General features: G+C 44.9%; 3 protein-coding genes across 3 annotated transcripts in view; 2 read left to right on the top strand and 1 right to left on the bottom strand.

Annotated features, from left to right (window-relative positions):
• LOC139049717 (dnaJ homolog subfamily B member 14) overlaps window positions 1–11954 on the bottom strand; it is an 83797-nt gene extending 71843 nt beyond the window's left edge. The window contains exons 1-2 of the mRNA XM_070525468.1: window positions 11742–11954; window positions 2233–2443 (exon numbers count right to left, since the gene is read on the bottom strand). Coding sequence (XP_070381569.1) covers window positions 2233–2443; window positions 11742–11874 — 344 coding nt within the window. The 5' untranslated portion in view covers window positions 11875–11954. The remainder of the gene's footprint in view (window positions 1–2232; window positions 2444–11741) is intronic.
• Window positions 11955–12283: 329 nt separating this feature from the next.
• His2Av (Histone H2A variant) lies at window positions 12284–14907 on the top strand. The gene is made up of 4 exons (XM_070525465.1): window positions 12284–12438; window positions 12583–12660; window positions 14080–14193; window positions 14463–14907. Exons 1-4 carry the CDS (start codon window positions 12436–12438, stop codon window positions 14652–14654), a joined length of 387 nt encoding a protein of 128 aa, XP_070381566.1. The 5' UTR covers window positions 12284–12435; the 3' UTR covers window positions 14655–14907.
• Window positions 14908–20216: 5309 nt separating this feature from the next.
• Window positions 20217–23186, top strand: LOC135921129 (uncharacterized). The gene is made up of 4 exons (XM_065455453.2): window positions 20217–20542; window positions 21132–21278; window positions 21546–21620; window positions 21885–23186. Exons 1-4 carry the CDS (start codon window positions 20341–20343, stop codon window positions 22994–22996), a joined length of 1536 nt encoding a protein of 511 aa, XP_065311525.2. The 5' UTR covers window positions 20217–20340; the 3' UTR covers window positions 22997–23186.
• Window positions 23187–27303: the final 4117 nt, after the last annotated feature.

Genomic DNA, 27303 nt, shown 5'->3' with positions numbered 1-27303 from the left:
GCCATACAGCTCCTCTCAATGTCAGTCACACAGCTGAGTAAACAAAGCTATTTTTATTTGCCCTCACCCTGTGCGTACAGCTAAGTTGTTGGCACTGCACTAAAACCTGCTTTGCACAAGCATAATCAAACATACAGTACACAGTGAAGGCACTTCTTAAAGGGAAATTAAAGGCAAACACAAAATTAAGTTAAAGGGACAAATTTCAACTCTACCTACCATTATACTAACCAAAATTTTTCAACAGTCACTTGACACAGGTTCTAACACTGCGGAATGGAAGATAGAAAAGGTGATTCCACTTCATAAAACAGGTAGCAGGCACTCTCCACTTGACTATCGTACCATTTCGCTCATTAGTATCCCATGCAAACTTCTTGAGCATACCTTATTTTCTAATCTTGCAAACTTTCTCGAATCTAATTCCTTCTTCACGCACTCGCACCATGGCTTTCGCAAAACTTATTCACGTGAAACACAGCTAATATTGTTTACACATAAGTTGCACGCCATTCTTGATCATTCTCCTCTTGCGAACTGTATATTTTTAGATTTTTCAAAAGTGCTTAATAAAATATGTCATAATCTACTAATGCATAAATTGCATATGCTTAATCTTGATCCCCAAATACTTATTTGGCTTGAGTGTTTCCTGTCGAGTCGTTCTCAGTTCGTTTCTGCTAACAGCACTGACTCTCCCTCTAACCTGGTTTCCTCGAGCGTACCGCAAGGCTCTGTCCTTGGATCACTGCTATTTCTCATTTATATTAATGACTTACCTTCTTGTATAACATCTCATATTCAGCTCTTTGCTGACTGCGTAATATTTCAAGAAGTAACTACTAACCATGATACAGCCACTCTTCAATCTGATCTTGATGCTATCAGTGCATGGTGCAAAACATGGCGCATGGAATTAAACATAAGCAAATGTAAGTCAATGTGAGTATCCAGATGTAGTAACACTCCACCAGCCTATCACATCGTCAACATCCCACTCGATTGCATTTCATCCTATAGATACCTCGGTGTTCATGTCTCATTCGATCGTACCTGGAAGACACGTTCCACACGTAATAAGCAACGCTAATAGATCATTAGGTTACCTCCGACGCAATTTTCACGTGCGCCACAGTCTCTCAAACTAAACTCTATAATGATGCTCTATAAAACACTTATCCGGCCTAAACTCGAATATGCCGCCTCAGTTTGCGATCCTAGTCAAAATAACGTAATTTATTCAGTTGAAATGAGGCAGAACAATTCCACACTATACATATAATCCAACTATAACAGGACAGCCAGCATCACCACAATGAAGTCTAACTTACAATTAGCACCCTTAGCATTGCGGCGTAGACACTTGAGGCTCTCTCTCTTTCACAAGACATATCATCCCGCATTACAACACGAGCTTCTTTCGGCACCACATTACATATAATCTCAGTTTCATCACCAACACAAAGTTGGTATTCCATCTTGTAGATCCTCCTCTTCCTTACACTCATTTCTCCGGCACACAGCTGATGAGTGGTTTCACCTTCCTGTAACTGTTGCCTTCATAAGCGATGCTAACCATTTTAAAGAAACCTTACGCTACATTTCGTTTTGAGTATTCTTGTTTTCTCTGTGTTTATTATAACTATGGTTTGAATGCTCTTCTCACACTGAATTATGCACTCTGTTTATTAACGCCCCCTATGCACTTTGGTTTTTGTAAGCCATGTACGTTGACATATGTAGTTTGAATAATTAGAAACAATATTTATCTACTTTGGTTAACCACTAATATTGCATAATTATACTAGTGTATTTTCGTTGTTTGCTGATTTATGTTGAACTTATTCCCCACTCCTCTCTGTAATGCCATTGGCCCTGAGGGTATAATAAATAAATAAATAAACACCTGTATTTGTACAAGAAGACAACTGTAACCTGAAGATTGAGCTTGCTTTTTCAAATGCAACACCTACAACATAGTGATGTGTGAACTTACAAATTCCACATTTATCAAATTTGCAAAAGGAATGTACACATCTACATTTATTTTTTAATGTGAAACAATGCTCAAAAGGAACCAATGTGACTTGACCACATGTTGCCAAGACACATGCTGCAAGTCTGCAAATCTACTTTTGGCAATATTTCCTTTGTGTCTCTTCAAATGTTACTAACCTAGCAAGCTTCTCCTTGACAGGAAGCCTTCCAGTATGTCAAGAGTGGGTGACCCACCTTCGAACTGCCTCCAGCTGCTCCTTGGTATATTCTATTGCTCGACGCTCTTCAGAACTGTCACGTCCCACAGGCCGAGCTCGATGCCGTGCCCCTGGTGAACCAGGCGGCCCCTGAGGAGACGCACTGCGCGAATTGTGGTGGTTGTTTCCTTGTGTGCTGCTATCGCAGCTTGTTGTGCCGTTTAGCTTTTGGAGCTGTTCTATGAGGTCTGTTACAGAGGGACACAGAGGGAAAAAAGGGGGGAGGGGAAAACATTGTTTCAATCTGTTGCCAATCAGAGGAATGTAACAGGAGATATAACAGGAAAACTTGTTGCTCTATAATGACTTAGATACTAAACTGCATGCATTTCACTTTAAACTCTCTGCAAGTTTCATATGCATAATATTTCTGTCAAAGTATGTCCATGCATGCACACAGACTTTGCTCGGTTGGATTGGTATAACCTTCAAAGCACCATGTGGGCTACAAGGCCTGCCAAAGTGGAGGGCTTTCCATTAATTTCACCTGCCTGGAGTTTTTAAATGTGCACCTAAAGCACAGCACAACAGAGTTTTTCAATTCCACCCCAAATGAAATGCACCCACCATAGCTGGGAATCTGATATGCAACCTTGCGCATAGCAGCAGAATGCCATAGCCACTAAGCCATCACGATGGGTGCAGACATTCTTCATGGACACTGCTTATAAGCAATAAGCCAACTCGTAATTCTAAAATACCACATTAAACGATAAACACCGCCAGAATTTTCATCTTGCCTTTCATACTGGTATATGAATACGCAAGCACAAAGCTGCAGTTGCTAAAATTTTGAAGGTATTGGTACGTATTGGGAACACTAAGGCAGTTTCTCAATTTCGGATTATGAAATAGCAGCACTATTTGCACTAACTGCTGACAGCACAATTTTGCATTGAAAATCAAGGCACCTCATGTGCGTCAGCAAAATGTACCATATAGAGTTCACACTTTGTGCATGACATGATTTGACAGTGGCTAGATTAAAGGGACACTAAATCAGTTTAGACTGACGAAATATTCTTTAAAAACTCCCCTTTTCTTAATTTCGTGGTAAGATATCAGATGCTTGAAGAGAAAGTGAAGGCCAAACTTCCATTTTCTTAAATTTCATGCAAATATGCTAATGCTGGTGCATCAGCGACATCATGAATTCCAAAGCGTTTAGTCTTGTTTGAACTGTCTTGGTGCAGTGAAAATTCACGAAACTTGCCAAGTTCAATCTTTGGCCCCTTTAGAATACAACAAAGTTCATAACTTTATCAATAAGAAGTTAACTAGGCCCAAGCAAGCAACAAAATCCATGATGTCACAGTGTGCTGGTGTGGGAACTTCCAAGGCAGTGTCGCCAATTATCTTTTGTTTGTGTCTTTTCTGACTTACCAAAGATCTCCACATGGCAAGAGTGGATTTTCTGGTATTGTAAAAGGGTAATTTACTGATATGGCTGGACTTTATTAAACTGACAGGGTAACACTGAATTGTTTTAATAAAGCATGTGTGCATGCCGATCATAACATGGAAGGAGGTGTCAAGAACGTAAAATAGCATACATGCATAATATTTTGTGCAGTATGCGAGTCTTGGAAGACCAGCACAGTAGCATCAAAAAGCAGTACACACCCACAGTACAAACAGGGTGTTTCACAGAACTAAATTTAGAAACAAAAATAAAAAGGAAATTGTAGGAATTCAACCCATAGTGTTCACTGTATGAGCTACACAGAATATCTTTCCACTAGCCGTAGTTAATTCAAAAAAAAAAAATTGTGAGATTTAACATCCTGATAGTGCGCAAGGGGTTATGAGGGATGCTGTAATGGATAGTTGCAGATTAATTTTGACCACCTTGAGTTCTTTACCTGCATCTAAATCCAAGTACGAAAGCATTTTTGCATTACACCCCCATCAAAATGCCACCACCACGGCCTGAAATAGAACCCACGACCTTGTGCTCAGCAGCACATAGCAGCCACTGAGCCACCATGACAACTCTCCATTCAGGTCAATTATGCAAAGGTTAAAGCAAAGCTTTCTTTGCCTACTTTGCCAGGTTTGGCATGGCTGCTGCCAAGTCAGATGGTATATTGGGAGATATATTTGTTGATATATATAGATACGAATCTTAGCGCGCTGAATGCTAGTACCAGCAAACAGGATTATACAGCCCCTGTATGCTGACCCAACAAAGATGTGTAATTGCACCTCTTTTCAAAGTATTAAAAAAATTCCTACATAAAACCTGAACATATGTCAGCTGATAGGCACGTATAAAGCAGGCCAACCTCCTAATGGAAAAGTGCCTTATATTCAATTGATTCTTTGATTTAGCCATTTCGTATGTGCCACTCAGTGAGCCTATTCTTGGCCAATCCTCCAGAATGGATGTGTCACTGAAGCACAAGAGGTAGAGAATCCTTAAGTGTAGCAAGGCATGCATCGTACGTCTCTGTGTATACAACTGCCATCACTAATCTCCCCCCAACAATAATACATTTTCTTCATCCGCATGACATTGATGCACAGACGACTCACACTATGCATCCATCTGACTTGTTTTCATTTCAGCATAGTTTGAGAGCAGTGTAGTGCATAGTCAAATATTGCACGAGATTAAAGTGGTGACCTTTATGGCGGATAAACAAACATTTCATGAGGTTGCACGCTGCATAGGATGTAAGTAAACAGAACTGTACAAATTGTCATCAGTTGTGCAGTATTTAATTCACACCGCTTGAATGAAGTAAACAGAACTGTATATGTTGTCGTTAGTTGTATACTATTCAATACACACCGCTTGAATGAAGCTTCACTTCACGTAGATTTCTACTTCTGTGTTGGATCCACATAATCTTTTGAGTACTTGTAGTGCTTCATCGTATTTAAAGAGTTGTAGAGTATGTTCAAGAACCACCCATTTAGCTGTTTCCATGAGCTTATCTTAATTATGGTCCTTTTTTCCCAGCTCTGAAAAAAGCTATAATGGATATAGTGATGCCATTTGAGTTTTTATTAAGGCAGAATTTGTAAAAAGCCTGATTAAGCGAACTGGCCAGGACAAGGCAAGATTACGTTAAAAGGTGCATAAGTCTGGCAGCTGTTGTTGCAATGTACCCGGAAAAGCTGATGTAAGCACTGTCTCATGCAATGAACCACTGAGCCTAATTAATAGGTACAAGGCCCAAAATTTTAAATGAATTTGGGGCGTTTTACGTGGCAAATTTGATTATGAGGCACGTTGTAGTGGGGGACTCCAGATTAATTTTGACCACCAGGAGATCTTTTAAAGGGCCCGTCACCAGGTCTGGCCATTGTGAGCTGACAAGTGCAGAGCATACAATGCGCGATAACGATCGTGTCCGCGAAGTGTTAGATCGCTATGAGCTGCAGAAAGGACTGAAATTTCAAACCGAACGTCATTTTCCCTTCTTTTAGCTGCCGCTGCGCTCAAAGCCGGAATGTGACGTGCACGTGCTAGTGCGCCTATGTACACGTGTTTGTGCTGTGACGTCACTTGTGGCGACACGTGACATTGAGAATTATTCAAGGCAACATCTGTTATTTGTGTTAATATATTGCTAGAATAGACGAATTAAAGCATAGAGAAATAACAAAACACTCAAACCAAATGTCTGCATGTTTTTGTTTTACTTTGCACCGCAGCAAGAGATGTACTTCCATTTCGTCTGTCTGTCCCCACGTCGTGCAGTCGCACACGCAGACACCAAAACTGTCATTTTCTATCGTGTTCCAGCGCAGGATCATGTTCTGTGATCCACTTGAGTCTGCCTCAGTAGCAGAGACTTATACCACTAGTCAGGTGCCCTCCTGCACAGTGCGCAAGATCGTTCGCTGCGCGAAATGAGACAATCACGACAGCTTACGGGCGACGCCGTCAGCGGAAGTGCACTGCACCGTAAAAAAGTGAGGAGAAAAAAAAAAGTGAAGGCAGGGCCTGTGATGTATGCATCCTGCAATCGTCAAGGTCTGGTATGGGAGAACCCAGGGTAGGAATTTCGCTTGTGGAGCCTAGACAAGGCAAGTGGAGAGAGTGTCTCACTTGGCAGTGGTGCTTGCCTCCCGAAATCATGGGTTTGCGGCACTGAAATATTTATATCTCGGCTATTAATGAGCAGATTTGAAAAATTTCTGCGGCAGAACAGTTTCTAGAAGACACGTAACAATTTCCAGCATATAACCAAAGTTTGCTGTGTGGCCTGGTGAGGGGTCCTTTAATGTACCCCCAATGCACGGGCCACGGGCTTTTTTTGCATTTGACCCCCATCAAAATGCGGCCGCCGCAGCCAGGTTTGTGTGTGTTTTAACTTGCGGCAAAAACATGTCTTTTAGCAAGCACCAACTAGGCCTACAAGCAGTTCTGTTGCACTGCTCAGCTCTGGCCCGGATGACCAGCGACAGCTAGTGAACCGGGCTCAACGGAAGCCAAGGCAACAGGAGCCTTGGACTTAGGGGCCCTCCTGCTGGGAGAAGAGTCACTTCAATCACGTTAAATAAAGTTTATTTCTACTACTTCCCTCCTGCCATCAGTAGCATGCACAGTTCATGGGCAGGATGTGTCCAATGATACAAATATAATTACTATTGTGTTACGGTATAAGGCTGGGCTTAACACAGAGCAGTCTCATATTTTTCTGGATTTTAAAACTAAGGCATTAAGAAGTATAGCATGCACTCAAATCCACCCAAATACCTCTTCTTTATTTTATTTATAAATACTCCAACCCTGAGTTTTTTAGCAGAGTGGAATTACATTTGTTGGGTTTTGCAAATTGGCAAACAACTAACAATAAAAGAAATACACAGAAAGGAAGTATATAATTTGGCAATGTAAACACAATGACGTACCGGAACCAAGCACAAGAGCATATAAGCTTAGCGTGACATGCGAGACAAGTCACTGATGTAGGTGTACAGCAAGAAGGTTTAAGGATCGTTGTGAAAGGACTTCATCAGTAAGTTTATTCCATTCGGTTATTGTCCTAGGAAAAAACGAATACTTAAAAGTTATTTCGAGTGGAAAAGGGAGCTATGGTCAAGGCATGTCTGCCTTGTGGCACATCCTGTAGAAAAGAAAGTATCTCGCTATGTCTACCTTTTTATAACCTTTAACTGAAACAAACATTTCAAATGTGCAATTTTGTGCACACTCTTTCAATAAATGGAATGTTTTTACTCTTCACAAAGCGGTCTCTTGCAACTGGTTTAGTTTTTCAAAAGTACATTGAACAAAAACAAATCACACATCCTACTAATGCAAATTAAAATTAGCTTCTGCAATTAAATGTAATGAGACATTTATCAAAAAGATAGTCTAATGTGTGCTTTACGATTGCAAGCCATGATAAATCTCAGTGCTTCTACCACTTGAGAGTAACTGCTTCTCAGTGATTTTTTTTAAATTTTTTGTGTGCACAATAAACTAATATAGTACGAATTAGCGGAATTATAGTAAAATGTATATGTTACATTTAATTAAACACTTCCACTAGTTGGCACAGAATTCTGTGACTGAGCTGCAAGATCATGCTTAGGTAGCCACGAGATTGCAGATGGCTCCTTGGCCACAACAACAATGGCTTTACGGAAGGCATTTAAAGATAAGACCTTTGTTGGCCTAATAACTCCCGACTTTTATTATATATATATATATATATATATGGTGACCCAACTATTATGCACCAATATTTTAAAATATGCAAATGCCACATAGCTGGACAGAACCAAGGTAATGTTGTTTGCCGTCGCTTGGAGATACTCATTTCTTGCATTCCCTTGAACATATTTTTAATCTTCGTGCATGATTGTTGGGACACCCTGGGTGTGTGTATATGTGTCTGTCTCTCTGTCTGTGTGTGTGTAAACTAACTTTAGAGCATGATGCTACCCATGTTTGCATAGATAGCAGGAGCAAACAAATAAAAATTCGGCAATTCTCCATGCAATATAGCAGACAACATAGGCAAGTGTGCTTGCTGAAATTCCCGAAGCGCTACTTGCAGTGCCGCCATTGGTCATGCATGAGGTCAATAGCCTGTACATAGTTCAATCACAGGCGCTATGTATTACTCCAACTGCATGATTTAACGTACGCTGAAATTCCAGCCCATGAAAGCTGCCGCATTATGCCACCATGAAATTTAGCCACCAGGTGTGTGAATTCATCCCACTCGGCAATGAAATAAAAGCAGCTGTCAGCTAAAACAAGTACTAGCAAATATCCCCATTAGTGGATCAGAGCAACAGTTAGACCAGGCCCCAAACACTGAGGCCAGTTTTTCTGGTGCCACAATTGAAAACTGCCTTTCACATTTGCCACAAAGTGCACGTTTGGTTATATATATACTGCTGCCTACATCAAAAGCCCTATAAGTTTCTGTTGCAGCAATTTGAAACCAAATATGAAACAAAATAACCAGGCTCGTGCAGTTTAAGACGTAGGAAATTTCGATCCACATAAAGTGGTGGCTGCAAGCACAAAGAAGTCTCTGGCCAAGTCAGTTTTAGCTATGTTCTGGTTATGTGCAGTTTCGCATCCTCTTTTTTCGTTGTTTGAATACAAGGACTAAGTAGATGTGCCTTTCTCGTTCTTTTATAGCTTCACAAGAGGAATGCATGCAAAAGAAACGTTGCAGCTACTGCATATGCGACTGAATACAAGAGCATTTCACAGGAACATAAGATTGTGATCGTTCGAATCTGAAGTTGAGTAGCTTGCGAATTGTAGCATATTTTATTTTTTCAGTATCTACGCCACTACTGCATCTTAAAAAGAAAGTAATCATAAACAAGCACTTGTGATACGCTAATGGCTACAGCAATGCTTGTTTTATGCCGACATGCGTTAATATGCAACAACTGCTCCAAAACAGCAATTAACATGTAGAAAACACTCATATCAAAACATCTACACATACTTTCTCAATGGTATATGTGAACCATCATTAATGACATACAAAATGGTACCTACCATTAAAAAAAATTGTGGGGTTTTACATGCCAAAACCACTTTCTGATTATGAGGCACGCTGTAGTGGGGGACTTCGGAAATTTGGACCACCTGAGGTTCTTTAACGTGCACCTAAATCTAAGTACACGGGTGTTTTCACATTTCGCCCCCATCGAAATGCGGCCACCGTGGCCAGGATTCGATCCCGTGACCTCATGTTTAGCAGCCCAACACCATAGCCACTTAGCAACCACGGCGGGTAGGGGCCTGCCATTAGTGAAGGAACATATGTGCTCCAAATATTGCACGAAACGGCCATTATTTGACCTTCTGTATATTCAGCTTTTTCTGAACACATGTATAAATGAACCCTCATTTCAAATTCCCATGTAGGTGGACTCTGTTGCTTTATTTACATAAAATGCATATATAATTTTTTACACCACAACTTGTGCAACACTTCTGGCATTTGCATGACACATTTTGCTAAAATAACGAAACTAAATATGTGCGTGATGCCAGTATTCCACACTGCTGGTGCCTGTGCACAACCCCGTTGATTGTTGTTAGAGAATGTCAAATATAATTGTGACTATGCAAACCAAAGCCAAAGACAATTCTTTTTATATGGGCAAAACGTACTGTATCACAAGGCACCGGTAGGATTCAAAATATAACAGTGCGACTTTGGAAATAACACAAAGAGCAGACAAGGACAAGCGTGTGTCGTAGTCTGCTCTTCGTTTTATGTCCTCTTTGTCCCTGTTACACTTTAAATGAAGCAGAAGCAGCTAGCCCAATCAGTGATGTGTTACAAGAATGGGTAGCTTGGCCCAAGGAATGGTTGAAGTGTAACATGCATGTAGGTGTTTCACCACAAAACATATGTCAGTGTACCTCAAAAGTGAAACTAGAAGGAGGCCACCTACTGCAGCGATTGTGAATGCCACATCACGACTGCTGCACATTAGCACCCCACTCACATTGAACACCAGCTTTTAGTAGTAGTGTTCTGCATCCCTCACGAGCTTTACAGGAGTTTTCATTATTTGGTATAGCTATAGTGTTGCTTGTTTAGACACCTGACAATTCAGTGACTTGTCAAGGGAATTTCAGTGAGAAACATTACTGACAAGATGACTTTGTTGCAGCAAACTTGGGTGCTTCACTACAAACGAAAAGGGATTAGAGCTTGAAATAATGTAAGTGTGGGCATGTTGGTGTTTCATTACTGCATCTAGTGCACAACACAAGGACACTCGTCGGTTTTCACTCTGTCCTCGTCTTGAGTTGCGCACTAGATGCAGTAACAGATTAGAGCAGTAGAGGGACCTTCACGTCACTAGTACCAATTGTTTGTAGCGCAGTTTGCGGAGCAAACTAGTGCATTGTTGAAGCAGATGTGTCATTCTGTTGTTTCAGAAGTTATAAGAGTAGATTAAATGTAACAGGCACATGCATATCGATGTCAGCTTATTGCTTTCGACTAGCTTTTGTTTCCATTCTCTAGTCTTTACAGCCCATGTTCCAGTAAGCCAAATTGTTTCGCACTTGACACTACCGTGCATGCAACGACACTTCTAAGTCAATAATAGTTGATGATGACCACTGCAACGCCACATTAGATAGCAGATCATAATTCATTAAGCAGCCCTGCTCGCACATACGGTAAGATTAAAGCACACTAACTTTCAGTACCAAATAGAAAAACGTCCTTGGAACAAGGAAGCACGAACATGCAGGAAAGTAACTTCACTGTCGGTGTTGTCTGCACACCGGATGCTATCGCCAGGTCAGAAGATGCCACAGAACCCAAACCACAGTGCTCTCCAATGCCCGGCAGGCAGCTCGTTAGTCACCGTTTACTATACCACACACAAACGAAAGCGATTGGCAAGAACTGGTAACGTATAGTACAACTGGCCCTCCTCCAAAGCACTCCAGGCGATAACCTTGGTTTTGAAAGCCAGGTTTAAAAACCCTGTAGCACATAAACCGCCGAACTTGCTCCAAAGGCTACACCCACATGCAGACACGCCAGAGGAGACTAAAACGCTTAGCACTGCCGGTTTCACAAGCAAGGTATCCAAGACCTTCAAATTGTGTTCGTGAGCAAACGTAGCTCTTGCAGTTTTACGTGTCAATTAAAACACTTTTCACCGTGGCCCCAAGCGAACTGGCTTTGAACGAGTTGCGAGTGATCAGGCAGACCTTTGCAAGTGGATGTCTGGTGCTGTCAGTAGAGCAACGGAAACAACGTTTACTATTAGTTTCGGCAAGGTAATCGCTGGCACAAACCGCAGTAGGCCTATTCCGTTAGTCGTCCGCAGTGCTAATGTGAGTCACCTCACACAATCTAAACTAGACTCATCCCGAAACGAAAGAAACAACTGTGCACTGGTGGATATTTTGATAACGTTCTTTACGGGTCGGTAAGCGCGGCACGGACGTCTGAAATTACGTCCGGACCGTAGGCTTACGTGGATCCCAGTGTCTTGTTTACAGCAGCCATAGCTCACCTTTAGCGAGTTTTGATGGGTACAGGTGTTCTGCTTTTCGAAGAAACTTGAGCGCCTTTTCTTTGTGTCCCTGTGCAATGTACGTTTGTGCCAGTTGAATACAACGCTTGCTTTCTTCTTTATTTCCTTCCATAACGGAGCTGTATCCCCCCTACATACTTCGCCTGGTCGGCACAGATATGGCACACACAAGATCCCGTTGGCCGACGACGCAAGTACGCACTTTACGCATGTTTTACGCTACTACTCAGAAACATTCGAAACGTTTTGTTTTAACATTTTAGCTATATAACATTTTTTAGAAATGTAAATAATACATTTTTCGTGGTTATTTATTAACAAATAACGAGTTTCAGTTGGTATTATTTTGTTGTGATACGAAATTGAAACTTAGAAGCCATGCGTAATGTCCGTCACTTTTATTCTTAAAATGCAAAATAAACATTATTTGCAAAGCATTTATTGTTATACTTTACTGCATTCCATTTACAGTTTAAAATCACAAATTTCTTGCGAAACTTCTGGAAAATTACGTCCTCGTACTATTTGTGCTTCGATTGGTGCATTGTGGTCACGTGGGTTAAGTTTTGTATTGGCCGTTTCCAGCTCGTTTTTGGCGGGTAGTGATATTGGCGGTACGCTACGGTGTTCGTTGGTCGTTCGTTGTCTCTACGTCCGAGTTCTTCCGTTAAGAATGGTAAATCCGCGCAATCCTTTGTTACTTTCCAATCTTCTGCCTCGCATCTTGAGCTGCGTTCATCCTGAATGCATGATTATTGTTTCTTGGGGGATATTTCGTCGCTTAGTATTGGTATTCATTATATTTTTTCTCGATTTGTAGGCTGGCGGTAAAGCCGGGAAAGACTCTGGAAAGGCGAAAGCCAAAGCGGTCTCTAGGTCGGCCAGGGCTGGACTTCAGGCAAGTTTGAATGTGTATTGCCCTTGTAATGTTGTGTATAATTGCGTATGTAATGTTACTCGCTTGTCCGTTTTGCTATTTAGAACTCGAAAATCAGGCGCGTTGTTAGGCCTATCTGCAGAAACTTCACTGCTACGGAAACCACAGTTTGAGTTGTATTGCTTGCGCGTATTTTTGGCCAGTACGAGCAAGCAATGCAAGTCTAACATGCGTTTGTTTTGCGTCATGAAGTCGCAATTATGTCGTTTGTTTTGTTTGTGTTGTGTGTCGACCAACTCAATTTAGGCTGCGTCTGTTGGCGGGAGCGAGGGAGGGGGTTGCATTGTTGACTCGCGACATTGCGTTGGCGGGAGCCTGAGACGCGCTTGTGCAAGGACACTAAATGTAACTAATTTAGTGTTGCATATTAGTTTTTAGTGGTATTGACGTCACGTTGTGGTGATGCAGTAATTTGTATTGCAATAGATATAATATTGGCGTCTGTTTTTCTTGCCATGTTTCGCTGTGCATTCCTGCTTTTTCGTAGTCGATTGTGTGCTACTGCCTATATGGAATCGCTCTTCGACACCGTAGTGACATTTCGAAGAGTCTGGTCGAAGCGTTTGGTTTTAACGTGTGCCGGAACCGCCGAGTGATCCCCGCTGGTTCGTCGTCTGCTCCGTCCTTGAGCGTTGTATCATGCACCTCCTCACCCCTCCCGACATTTTATTTTATTTCGTTTCTTCAATGCTGTGTGACGCGCGATCAAACGCGAGTAAACTTAAGTGCATGTGCTTGCCAGTGTTGCATAACTAATCTGCGCCCTTTTTGACAGCGGCGGCAGTTCAGTTGCTCGTCTTGCATTGCTGTTAGCCAGGTTTATGTTATGCGAGCGGTTTTCCCTGCATTGATAAACGTTAAAACTTGTTGCGCTGACATTCATATTGTTCGGACGTTTACAGCAGCTGTCACATAAGGTAGCTACACGTTTTCTGTTCAAAGGGTCGTGGCAGTGCTTTACCGTTCCTAGAAGCATCGTACGCCTGCAGAGTTGCTTCTGCTACCTTATGTCCCTCTATAGCTTTGCATTACTGCAAGTGAATGTTAGAAGCGAGGTGATACCCGTCACGCTGGCTTAGCGGCCATGGTGTTGCGCTGCTGAACACGTCGCGGGATCAAATCCCGGCCGCATTTCGATGGGGGCGAAATGCAAAAACGCCCGTGTCTCGTGCATTTAAAATATGCCCTGGTGGTCCCAATCAATCCGGAGTCCCAGACTACGACCTGCATCAGTCAAATTGTGGTTTCGACACTTAAAACCCAGAATTCAAGCGAGTTGAGACGTGGTGTGCTTTTTCCAGTATGTTATTACTGGTTACAGCTCATCCTTGTGACTGGCATATTGTCGCCTTTTTATTCATTGCTTTTTTGTGGTTGCAGTTTCCTGTAGGACGTATCCATCGGCACCTGAAGAACCGTACTACCAGTCATGGTCGTGTGGGGGCCACTGCAGCTGTTTACAGTGCAGCCATTTTGGAGTACCTGACTGCTGAGGCACGTTTTATGCTCGTGTAGTATCCACTCTTCTGATGCTTTGCTGTGTTTTGTACTGCTTTGAACCAGTTCTTTAAGTTGAGCTGATCGTATACAGCTGTTAAATCCGAATTGGTTTACTTCAAACATCCTTACTCCATCTTTGGCCTGTGATCTTGGCTGGTTGCCTTTTAACGTATGCACGTGTTTGTAATGTTTGTGGTAGCGAACTTCGTATTTCTTATTTTATTTGTGCTGAAGCAGTGCTCACAAACTTTGGGGCCTTACAGGTGTTGGAGTTGGCTGGCAATGCTAGCAAGGACTTGAAGGTGAAGCGTATCACTCCTCGCCATCTTCAGCTAGCCATCCGTGGCGACGAGGAGCTTGACTCCCTCATCAAGGCAACCATCGCAGGTGGTGGTGTGATCCCTCACATCCACAAGTCGCTGATCGGCAAGAAGGGATCCCAGAAGACGCCTTAAGTCTATACGTCATTATGCGAGCACTCACACACAAAAAATAAGGCTGCAAGCATTGCTCCTTTTTCGACCAGGTGTCCACATTTCTTTCATATATATATTCAGCTCATTTGAATACTACATCCACATATATTTCGTGCAGTTTGGTATTAGTATGTGAAGTGTCACGTAGCATGACTTCACATGTCTGCAACACCACCATCATGTTGTGTATCATATGTTCTGCTTCGTTGTGAATAAAAGTTCTGTAAGGAAATTTGTTGAATGTTTGTTTCAACACTTGAATGCACAATTAAGAATTAGCACAAGGTCCCATTTGTAATGCCTGTTCAACTGGATTATATTAATTTATGCACCTTGTTGGAATAGTTCTGCTACAGAAGAGCTCGCTTCTGTGCATGTACTTGACATGTGACCATAGTAGATAAGCCTAGCCATATGGGCTTGTTGGTATGGCTTGGGTTTTTGTGCTGTCAGATAAACTGGCTTACAAAGGGAAATGGTTGTGTATAATGTGAATGCTTGTTGTATGATAGACTATAAAGATTGGAATGGGTTGGCTGAATGAACGCTATGAATGTCTCGTTCTTGTGCTGCAGAGGCCACATTTTTGTCATTGGCGCGAACATAGCACACGCACAGCTACGGTTGGTCGCGCCGCGATTCAGGGCAAATTGCGAAACAAATGCCAGTGTTGATGCGGTATTCGCAAGTGGATTGAATGCGTATGCCACTGAGCGCCATCCAGTAGGAATTTTCAGGTAGAGATGGCTTCAAGCATGGGATGAAGAATTTGCTATAATTGTGTACTCAGCTGACCCATGCTGTTGATTTCGAATAGCCTATTGACCTCGAGCTCCACCACTGGAAAAGCTGGCGCCACCGTCCGCGTGACGTCCTATTAGGGATCACGTGGACATAGCGGCCGCGTCGGCTGCTTCGGGAGCGTCGAAGCGAGCTGAAAACGAGAGTTTAAATTCCCTCGTACGCTGCGGTCCTAATTTAGTGGCGAGATTTTCCCGCTTAAAGTGTCTCCTTTACAACGCTTGAAAGCACTACAGTAGGTAGTGGCTGCCTTTGAAAGCGCGCAACATGGTAGACTACTGCTCGGTGCCGCAGTGCCGGACGTACGCAACGGAGCCCGGTGTCAGCCTTACTCACACGTAGCCGCAGGACAAGGTGCTGCGTGAAGCTTGGCTCGCAAACATAAAACCGACAAACAGTCGTCGGCTACAACTCATGCAGCAAGCACAGACGCGAGGAAGATTTCTGCTACGGCGCCGGGTCTGCGATGTTCGGAAAACGCGCATTGAGAAGCTCGCTGGAGTCCACTGCCCGACTAATGTCATGACGGTTCGGTCTATGAACTTGTCGATGCTATAGATACTAGCAAGTTCACTGGAGTGGAAAGGAAGCGGTAAGAAGCACATAAAAAAAAAGCATAACATATGGTCGTGTTTGTGTTACGAAATAATGCACTGGATTACAAAAAAGCAGCAGCGCGACATCGCACGCTGAGAACACCGATAAACATATAGTGCGACGCAACTCGAGAAATAATATTGAAGCGTCCAAGAATTTAGAAAAAAAAACAAAAGATTGAATCCTCGCGACGGCACATCACAGGCGTCGAAGTCTACAATGAAATTATTTTTGAACAGCTCTGGTAGCGCCCACGCAACATTGGTTGCTTGTATACTGTCAAATGCTCATATTCTGCGGCCTAAAGCTCATGGCACGGTGCGAAAACGCGCACGCGGCAAAAGCGAAACAGTGCGCGGACAATTAAGCATGCAGACGCGCAGTTGGTCGCTGCGAATCTGTGCGACCGCTGCAATGAGGCTTCATTCTATTACGCTCCATTTAGTTATACAAACACTATAAGAACGTATTTCACATAGTTTGCTCTCAGCGTTTACCTACCTTTCACGCAAGAAGCCGGTTCGGTAGACTCCATCGCGGCGACCGCGCGCAGTGGCGTTCACTGTACGTAATCGTTAAAGAGATAGCGTCTGTAAACGATTGTGTGCTTTCAGTTTGCCCAAGATTATTATTTAGACAATTTGAAAGTACGTACAGACAATTTTGAAAGTACGTACAGAAATGTCCGAGAGAGCTCGTGCGTGGTGTTTTCAGTGAGCGCTGACGGCAAATCTATGAGGAGCGCGCCACGTGATCCCTCATACTACGCCAGCGAGGCGCTTCCGATAGATGGCGACTCCGTAACTCCTCGCCGCCAATTGGCGGCGAGGAGTTAGTCAGTCAAAAATAATTTCATTTTAGAGACTTCGACGCTTACGGGAACTGTGATGTGCCGTCGCGACGATTCAATCTTTTTTTTTCTTCTAAATTCTTTGATCTTTCAATATTATTTGTCGAGTTGTGTCGCACTGAATGTTTATCGGTGTTCTCAGCGTGCGATTTCCCGCTGCTCCTTTTTTGTAATCCACTGCATTAATTCATAACATAAACATGACCATATGTCGTACTTTTTATAATGTTCTTCTTACCGCTCCCTTTCCACTCCAGTGAACTTGCCAGCGGACTCGGGCGAGCGTCTCAGTGCGCGTTTTCCTAAGATCGCAGACCTGGCGCCGTAGCAGACATCTTCCTCGCGTCTGTGCCTGCTGCATACCCGAGTTGTAGCCGATGTTTGCCGGTTTTATGTTTCGCGAGCCAAGCTTTAATTCACGCAGCTTGTCCTGCGGCTACGTGTGAATAAGGCCAGCTGACTCCGCGCTCCGTTGCGTACATCCGGCATTGCGGCACCGAGCAGTAGCCTACCATGTTGCGCGCGTTCAAAGGCAGCCACTACCTATTGTAGTGCTTTGAAACGTTGTGAAGAAGACACTCGAAGCGGGAAAATTTCGCCACTAAATGGGGACCGCAGCGTACGAGGGAATTGAAACTCGTTTTCAGCTCGCTTCGGCGCTCTCGAAGCAGCCGACGCGGCCGCTATGTTCACGTGATCCCTCCTATCACGTCACGCCGACGGTGGCGCCAGCTTTTCCAGTGGTGGAGCTCGAGGCCAATATAAAGCGAGGTCATTGTCACACATTTTGCGATATGTATTCCACGGAGATGCAGTTTTTCCTCCTGTATTCTGCCAATATGCCAAACAAGATACGAAAACTCACGTGTGACCTGTGTCCCAATTATTTGCAACTCGACCTGAGACAACACGAGCGCATCTTTACAGCGTGTTCATTGTACATGCCATTTCACGCGCCCGGTCAAGGGCTTTGTTTCGCGTTTACAACTTCATGTTTGACACACACAGGGGTTAGGAAATTGCTGTAATGCCTTACTCTACGTGAAACAATTGATGTGCCAACTCACTGTACCATTTGCGCTTGCTATTTGTTGAAGTAAGGAATGTTGTTGGGCTAGTCATTTCACAGGTTCAGCAAAATTCTAAACTTCGCGATGAAGACAGGATGTGGAAACACACGCACACTAAGCGCGTGCATCTGTTTCTGCTCGCGTCCTGTGTTCCTCGCGCAGTTAAAAAATTTTGCTGAATCTTTTTGCTGTACATGATGCGAACGTGGTTTTTGTTTGTCTAACGTAGTACATTACATGCAGGTAGTCAATACTGCGGGCAAAACGAGCAGAATGGGCCAACTTGTGTTTGCCTGCAACGAATCCTTAACGCGTTTCCCCATGTTGGTACGGGAAGACGTGTCTCCGGCTCGTTCTTTGTTATAGGTGCAGCATAAATGCACGCCGCAGCTTAAGAGAGAGGGAGATAAATCTTTATTATTGCACAGCCGGTTAATGAGCTGGTGGCCTCAGTCGAGTTCCTCAGAGAGCCTCCTCTGTTAGCTAAGATGTACGCTGCCAGGTAGTACGTGCTCTTGCTCGACGGCCAACACGGAACGTTTACCACACTAAGGGGCCCGCGACGCAGGTTAAGTATAATTTTTTTATTATTGGTGAAGTTTGAATCGTGGCAACGCCTAACTGGCCTAGTTGTCTACAAGTGGTCAGCAATGAGCTCGCTACAATAATCAGCAAGAGACGATTGGTGGGGAAAAGGCAGCGACGGGGTGGTCACAGACACAGTTAAATAGGCAGAATGCTACATTTTTATTATAAATATAACGCGCAGTCAGCTCCGGCAGGCTGGATGACTGTTTTAGGCAAGACAGGAACCACAACATTTCTGTAGGAAACGCTATGCCACCAACCATCATCATCGAGGCCAATGTTCGAAGCTAAATATACTGCCTTTGAAATCGAAAACGCCGCGTCGCAATTTCGGAGGCCATGCACGTTCAATGCCTTCTTGTGAGGTTGGACAGCGTTTGATAAAAAAATAATCATGAACAATTCCACTCTATGAAAGTGAATGATCAGCGAAGCTGTGTAGCACACGATAAAGAGGTGAGACGGAATTTTGAACAAAGGTGCGAACACATTTATTTTGATCGGTGGTCATCGTGATCGTGAAGATACGCACACACATTTTTTAATATGTCCGCGTTCATTCGTGTTTTCATTTCGCGATATATTGAGGCAAAGAATTTGACACCGAAATCACTGCACTGACTGGCAGCGGGCCAGTTCCGTGCGTACAGCGTCAGCGCCTTTGCAGAGGGAAGGCATCGAATAAAGAACCAAGGGGAAGGGCAGCTGCGGAAGAAGACGGACGCGCGAGATTAGCAGTGGCACGAGCCATTGCTGATGATGATAGTTTTTTCTCACACAGATCTGTTGACAGACATGAAAAATGCACGGAACTCTAGCCATAGACAGCTTCGCTGTAAAAATAATGCTTGGATATAATTTTATTACCTGGAGCAAGCAATGGCGTCCCACTGGCGTCAGCATATCCATCTGTCAGTCCATTCTCAATTGTAATAATAGCGTATGGATAACATATATATAGTGTTTCAAATGTGAGGCTAGGTGTGAGGGAGCAACATGCTGATAGCCGTTGCTGGGGTTATCAACATAGAGTTTCTAAATAAATATACTAATATGAAACTCTATGGTTATCAAGGACTATACTGGGATGATACTGGGGGAGCCAGGGCTGCGGGCTACAAAGAGAAAGGGTACACATGTGGAGAAGTACTTTAAAAGTGTACTATTCATAAAATATAAATAATTTTTAAGCTTTTATTTAGTTTTTTATGTCCTATAGTAATAAAAATGCGTGTCCATAAAGTTTCTCTATAAAGAAAAACTCTATGTTCGTGCCCTTGCAGAGATTCCATTTCATGGTGGGCTAGTGCAATCATAGTGAGATGCCTGCCACGTGAGCCGAGACGCTGGTTCCTGCCCCTCTCCTCTTTACTCTTCGCCACCCGGGTTAACCCGGGTCGGCTGCGAGTGCTAGCTGCGGTGGCCGCTGCAAACCTAAATCACGTAGCTTAGCCTCCGAGATTTCAGCGGCGTCTGTTGCGATTCCGGAAGCAGGACTCGCGGTCTCTCTTCAAGCGATTAGTCGAGCGCGAGCCAGACTCACTTTCCCCGCAACAGGACATTCGTTTCCCCGCAGGCCGGCTGAGGCCGGTGAACAATAGAAGGCAGCATCCACGTGACCCTGCGTTCCCGGATGTTGGTTCCCTAAGTTGGTTTGCTAGAGCAGACGGCGGACGGCCGGGGCATTCTCAGCTGCGCTATTCTCGCTGCCGCGCGCACGGCAGGCCTTCCTAACATATTGACATCGAAATTTGGCGCGATGCCAATGTCGTGTGTCGCGTACGGCTGCAGTTCACGTGACAGTCCCAGCAGGACAGTGCGGTTTTTCCGATTTCCGTCGGTAAAACGAGATCGACAGCGCCGTGAAGCCTGGATTAGGGCTGTGAAGCGGCAAGATGCGCAAGGGCGTCCATGGCAGCCGTCAGCAGCATCTCGACTCTGCGGGAAGCACTTTGTGACAGGTATGCATCCACATACGTAGTTCTCTGTTTTTGTCGTTACTGACTCATACGAATAATCTCGAGAAAGACGCAAATGTGTTTGAGCTAGCGAAACAAACGATCTCTTGCTCGCGCGAGCCGGCCGAGTGAAACGCGGTGCTTTATTTTTTTTTATTCTTTTTTGTCGTCATCTCTGTGCGGCCGCCGCGTTGTGCTTTACTTTGTTTTTTTGCTGTCACCTCTGTGCGGCCGCCGCTAGAACGCAGTCTTTAGCAACTTTACACCGTGCACACTTTTACTACTTCATAAGCGTTCAGCGAGTGCTCGTGATGTCGGCGTAGTTATCCGTTGGAGCCAAGCGCGCCTGCACTGCCGGGCAGATTTGGAAACGGCGTGCACTGTTTAAGTAGCTGATGGTGCTAGTTAGCAATCGCTGCTATTTGTCGTTTCATCATTCTTGTCGACACCGAGTATAGTAATATTTCTTGAAGAAAGCTTATGTTCGTTTAGCGAATAGCGATGTTGTACGGTTTGTACTATGGCTCATTTTCCCGTGCTGCGCTTTCTGGAGTCGAGTGGCGCGTCTTATTGTGTAACGGACACATTCCAGGGGCACCTTCACTGTCACCCAGACATCCGGACTTCATACCGACGCTGTTCGTGTATACAGACCAGTTCAGAAAGAAGGACGCGGTCGACCGCCATGTTCGTACCGCGGCGCGTTCCAAGAGGAAAAAAGGCGCTCCACCAACAGCAGGTATCACCGGTTCTGGGCATACTGGCCATTTTCTGGCATTTTTGTAGGTGTACATATACTTTATGTGGGTAAAACACGTATGCAAACTGACATTCTGTTGGCCTCCCCATTACCTGTGTATGTACGCCAAGCACTATGGCACACTATAAAGGAATATATGCAGTGGTGAAACGTGATATTTGCCCTAAGAACTACACTTCATGCCCTATCCGAGTCATGCGTTTTTGTGTGTACTCATACTATTTTATTACTCACTTTACGTCACAGGTACAGAGGTTTCAGGTCAAGGAGGAACTTGTAAAGGCCACAGTGATGGGGAACCAGACACGTCCTGTGTTCAGGGTGAGCAGTGGCTTTTGAACTAATGGCAAGCACACTGTCACATTATGCAGCTGGAAATGTTTTCTGAGGCTCACCTTATGTTGCTCATTGCGAGTCTTGCACGTTTGCGACATATGAATTATCCATAATTTGCTTTCAGGTGACCAGGTCATTAGAGTAGTGCACTCCGCACAAAGTGCGAATGCTCAGAGTAAATGTCAGTGTTCAATGAATTGTGTCTAAAGCAATAGCGTCACTTTATTGCATTTGTTGATGCAAATGCAGGTGCAGACTCTTCATTCGACGAGGAAGGAGCAGCTGATGCACTCTTGCTGCTTGCAACATCCCCAATGCTCACTGAGCCACAGGAGGTCCTAGAGCCAACGCCCTTAAGCAGAGAGGAGAACACTGACCACCTATTAACTGAAAATGTGGCATTACAACGGAAAGTCAGGGACCTAGAACTGCAATGCAGAAAGCTAAAACGCTGCACGTTTTCTGTGGATACTATTCACAAATCGTCTTTTAAGTTTTATACAGGACTGCAAAGTAAGGAACAGTTTGAAGCACTCTTTAAGCACATTGAAAAAAATGCAGAACGCATGGTTTATTGGGATGGAGGAAAAACACAAGCAAAGGAAAGACAGCTCTCCAAGCGCGAAGAACTTTTCATGGTGCTGTATAGGCTCAGGACTGGTGTTTGTGCCAAGGAAGTGGCTCGAATCTTTGGAATTTCTCAGTCATGCCTTAGTCGCATCTTTTGTACATGGGTAATTTTTCTTGATAAAGAGCTCTCAGCATTGACAAGGTTTCCCACATTAGCAGAGATCAAAAGGCACATGCCAATGGCATTCAGCGACTTCTCAAACACTAGAGTCATCCTTGATTGCACAGAGGTGAGAATCCAAAGACCTTCAAAACTACAGGCACAGAGGCATACTTTCTCCTCGTACAAGCATTATAACACGTTCAAAGCACTTGTTGGGGTAACACCAGATGGCTACGTTTCATTTGTGCCAGATTTGTGGGGTGGGCATGTTAGTGATAGCGAAGTTGTCGAAAAATCGGGCCTACTGGGTTTATTAGATGCGGGGGACGGTGTGATGGTCGACAAAGGCTTTAGGTTGGAGGGCGTTTTTCCACCATCTATTCAAATCCACATGCCACCATTTAAAATGGGGAACCAATTGTCAGCTAGTGACGTGATTGCCACCCGAAAAATAGCTGGCGCTAGGATCCATGTTGAGCGAGTCATAAGACGTATCAAAGAATTTCATTTTTTAGACAAACCACTGCCAATCAACATGCTCGACATTATTGACAGCATTTTTAGGACTTGCGCCTTTTTGTGCAATTTTCTACAGCCAATCATTTCAATCAATAATGAGAACAAGTAGCCAGCTCGCACATCTCTACTTCAAATGAGCCTCCTTTACCATGCTTATGACCAGAAGAGACCAGACTGTAACAACAGTGTACTCTCATACTATATCACGTGTACTTACGACGACACTGTCTACTGTGCTACCTTCTGAGGAAATTTGTATTTTCCATCTCTGAATAAATGATACTGCTTTTTCAGTTATCTTCCATGTACACTGCACATTTATTTTGTTATGTCTATAGACGTAACGGCTATAGTTATCACCAATGCTACACAATTTGCTTAGGCCATGCTATTTCTTTTCATTTTGCCATAGAAAACAAAATACTTCGAAACAGTTTAGCCGAGCTACGAGCCGAGTTTGAAGCTTTTAAGCGCACGGCAAACAACAGCACATCACAGCAACCCATACAAATTGCGGACCACACTTCCAAATCACCACCACAAACATCACACAAATTGCGGACCACACTTCCAAATCACCACCACAAACATCACTGCAACAAAGTACCGTCTCCAGCACTCATTCGTTAACGCTGCAACAGTTAGCACAAAACATGCAACTAATGTTCGCAGAGCTACACAAACTCAAACGAATGGTAGAAGATGTGCAAACAAAAGCCGCAGCCGTCCCCCGAAAGAGGGTCAGTCAAAGTCCGGGAGCTCCTACCAGGACTCCGAAAGCTATAGAGCACACTGATAGCGACAGTAATATCCATGGATAATATGGCAAGCAACACAAAGAGCGGACACATTGAAATCTGGCAATGGAATTGCTGCACGCTATGCACTAAATTGGCTAATTTCACGCACTACATAGAATCGGCGCCAATCCCTCCCGACGTTATCTGTATTCAGGAAATAGGGAAACAAAATCAAAAACTCAAAGGCTACGAGCTTTATGCTCACCCTGACTACCCTCAAGTAGCCACCTTTGCCAAGAAGGATGTCGCGATTAGCGTAAATTATTTTTTCCGGGAACCTATTCAGCACCAGATAATCACGATTTGGCCGCAGAAAAGGGGCAAACCTAAAACAATTATTGTCAGCGTTTATAGTTCTCCCAGAGAACAACAGGCGGATTTTGGAAACGTGGTGGCCACCCAGTGCGACTCGCTCAAGGTAGGGACAAATTAATATTGTTAGGCGACTTTAACGCGCTACGGACTTTTTCAGCTAACTCAACCGGATCTCTCAACGCGAATCGGGAACAGCGTGTCCCAGGACACTTCCCCCGACCTCACGTTCACCAACAACGAAAGTGAGACGCGATGGACGAACCTAGGTGAAAACCTAGGAAGTGATCACTATATCTTAAGCATATCGGTTAATGCAGCCAGGATTCGAAGAGCTATTGGCAAGGCAAGGCTATCCGACTGGACCAAATTTCGTGAAAAACAGAAAACAATCGGCAGCATAACAGACGTAGGAGAATGGGCCGAGCAGATCCGAGTTATTCACTCTAGGGTCACCAAAACAATTGAAACGACAACGGAGGCTCCAGCCGTGGATCATCACCTGTTGCATCTCTGGGAAGCCCGGAGAGGCCTCACAAAAAGGTGGAAAAGGCAGAAGCTTAATCGTAAACTCAGGATACGGATAGCTCAGCTAGCGCAGGAAGCTAACGAATACGCACAAAAGCTAAGCGACAGCAATTGGTGTCAGTTCAGCGACTCGCTTCGGGGCACGTTGACTACAAAGAAAACATGGCGCATTCTTCGAAGTATGATTGACCCGGGAGGAACAAAAACAGTCGCGAATCGCACACTTAAGCTGCTTGAAAACGAGTTTGAAGGTCGGGAAGCTGACATCATAGACAAAATTAAAGAGATATACGTAGGTACTGTACCGACCGGGCAATCCACCAAACCCGTTTACGAAGGTCAGGACCAACCGGAACTGGACGCCCCCGTAACCTTTGAAGGTTTACGCAGCGGCACACTCCTTCAAGAAAAACACAACCCCAGGGGTAGATCAGGTCACGAACGCAATGATTCGCAATCTAAGTGATGACACGCTAAAGAGCTTGACCAAATTCTTTAACGACACGGTCTGGACAGAGGACGGCGTCCTTCCAAAAGAATGGAAGGAAGCAAAAATTATTCTTATTCCACAACCAGGTAAGCCTCGTAACATCAACAACCTTCGACCCATCTCCCTAACGTCGTGCGCGGGGAAACTCTTTGAAAAGGTTGTGCAGGTCCGGCTCTCGAACCACATAGAGCTAAACAACATGTTCCCCTCCAACATGTTCGGTTTCCGAGCCCACGTGTCAGCACAGGACATTTTTCTACTACTAAAGCACGAGGTCCTGCACCCCAACAGAGGGTCGGAAGATAAATTTGTACTGGCATTGGACATCAAAAAGGCCTTCGACAGCATCTCCCACCACGCTATTCGCGGTGAACTGTGGATCGCGAATTTATAACTACGTGCGCTCGTTCCTCAGCCACCGCACGGCCACAATCGGATTAGGCTCCACGAGGTCCGACACCTTCAACTGTCCCGACAGAGGTCCCCCCAGGGAGCTATACTCTCTCCACTGCTATTCAATGTAGGGATGAGAAAGCTAGCCCTGGAGCTAGATAAGCACCCGAATCTCGGTTGTGCGATATATGCCGATGATATCACGTTCTGGGCTCACCAGGGGTCCTACGGGGACAAGCAAGAAACCCTTCAAAAGGCCATAGACGCAGTCGTGGAATACGCGAGGGCGGCGGACATGGCATGCGCACCCGAAAAATCGGAATTCATTCGGGTGCGTGCGAAGTACGCAAGAAAGAAGGACTGGGTGCCGCTCACTTTGACTCTCGACGGGGTGCCTATTCGTGAAGTGGAGACACTCAGAATATTGGGGATGTGGATACAGCAGAATGCTGGAACATCTCACACCCTACAAAAACTAAAGGCGGTCACAGGAAACGTGGCCAGAATGATAAGGAGAGTGGCAAGAAGCAGAGACGGCCTAACTAAGGGAGAGACCATCAGCCTGGTTCACGCATTCGTAATTAGCCGACTCACATACGCCCTTCCGTATCAGGCCATTGTTTTGTCCCACCTCCTTGACAATGACTTCATTCTCTTTGTGGTGTACATATTGTTACGTAGGAAGACACCGACGAAAAGCTATTTACAAGTATATTTACAAGGCAATACGCCGCAGTTGACCAAGAGGCAACAGCCCGCGCTAGCTTCCAATCGTCGTCTTCGTCTTCTTCCTGCGCGGCTCTTCGTCAGTGGGAATACTACCCCGTAGCATTACCCCCGGCGGCAAAAGCGCCGCCCCGGAGCGACTAAAGGCTGGACTCGGAAGCAGTGTAGTAGCTCTTGAGCCTACTGACGTGCACGACATCACTGGACGCCAGAGTAGATCACGAGGTTGAGCTCAGAGGAGCAATTTCATAAGTCACAGGCGTCACCTGGCGAAGCACGCGGTAGGGCCCTGTGTATCGCGAAAGGAGCTTTTCGGAAAGTCCAACGTGACGACAGGGCGACCACAGGAGCACGAGTGCACCAGGCGAAAACTGTACGTCACGGTGGCGGGCGTTGTACTGACGCTGCTGCGTGGTTTGCGAGTCCGTCAGTCGAGCACGGGCAAGCTGGCGTGCATGATCGGCGAGGGCGATGGCGTCGCGCGCATACTCGGTTGTTGAGGTCGCAGCAGGAGGAAGTACCGTGTCAAGGGGCAAGGTCGGTTCGCGACCGTAGAGTAGATAAAATGGAGAAAATCCGGCGGTGTCGTGCCGGGAAGAATTGTAAGCAAAGGTGACGTAAGGAAGGGCAACGTCCCAGTCGTGGTGGTCCTTCGAAACGTACTTGGACAGCATGTCGGTAAGGGTACGGTTTAAGCGCTCTGTCAGGCCATTGGTTTGAGGATGGTATGAGGTAGTCAGCTTGTGTTGAATAGAGCAGGAACGCACAATGTCGGCGACAACTTTCGAGAGGAAGTTACGACCGTGGTCAGTAAGCAGCTGTCGCGGGGCGCCATGCACTAAGATAATGTCAGGCAAGAGAAAGTCCGCGACGTCAGTGGCGCAACTGGTAGGTAGAGCTCGCGTGATAGCGTATCGGGTGGCGTAATCAGTTGCGACGGCTACCCATTTGTTCTCAGAGGATGACGTGGGAAAGGGACCGAGGAGGTCTAATCCAACACGAAAAAACGGTTCCGCAGGGACGGCGATCGGCTGGAGATGACCGGAAGGTAGCACCTGAGGCGTTTTCCGACGCTGGCAGGGATCACAGGCAGCAACATAGCGTCGGACGGAGCGAGCAAGACCAGGCCAATAGAAGCGGCGGCGGACGCGGTCGTACGTGCGGGTT

This window comes from Dermacentor albipictus, chromosome 1, assembly GCF_038994185.2.
Source record: "Dermacentor albipictus isolate Rhodes 1998 colony chromosome 1, USDA_Dalb.pri_finalv2, whole genome shotgun sequence".
In the NCBI taxonomy this organism is placed as follows: domain Eukaryota; kingdom Metazoa; phylum Arthropoda; class Arachnida; order Ixodida; family Ixodidae; genus Dermacentor; species Dermacentor albipictus.
This window is presented reverse-complemented; position numbering and strand designations above follow the sequence as displayed.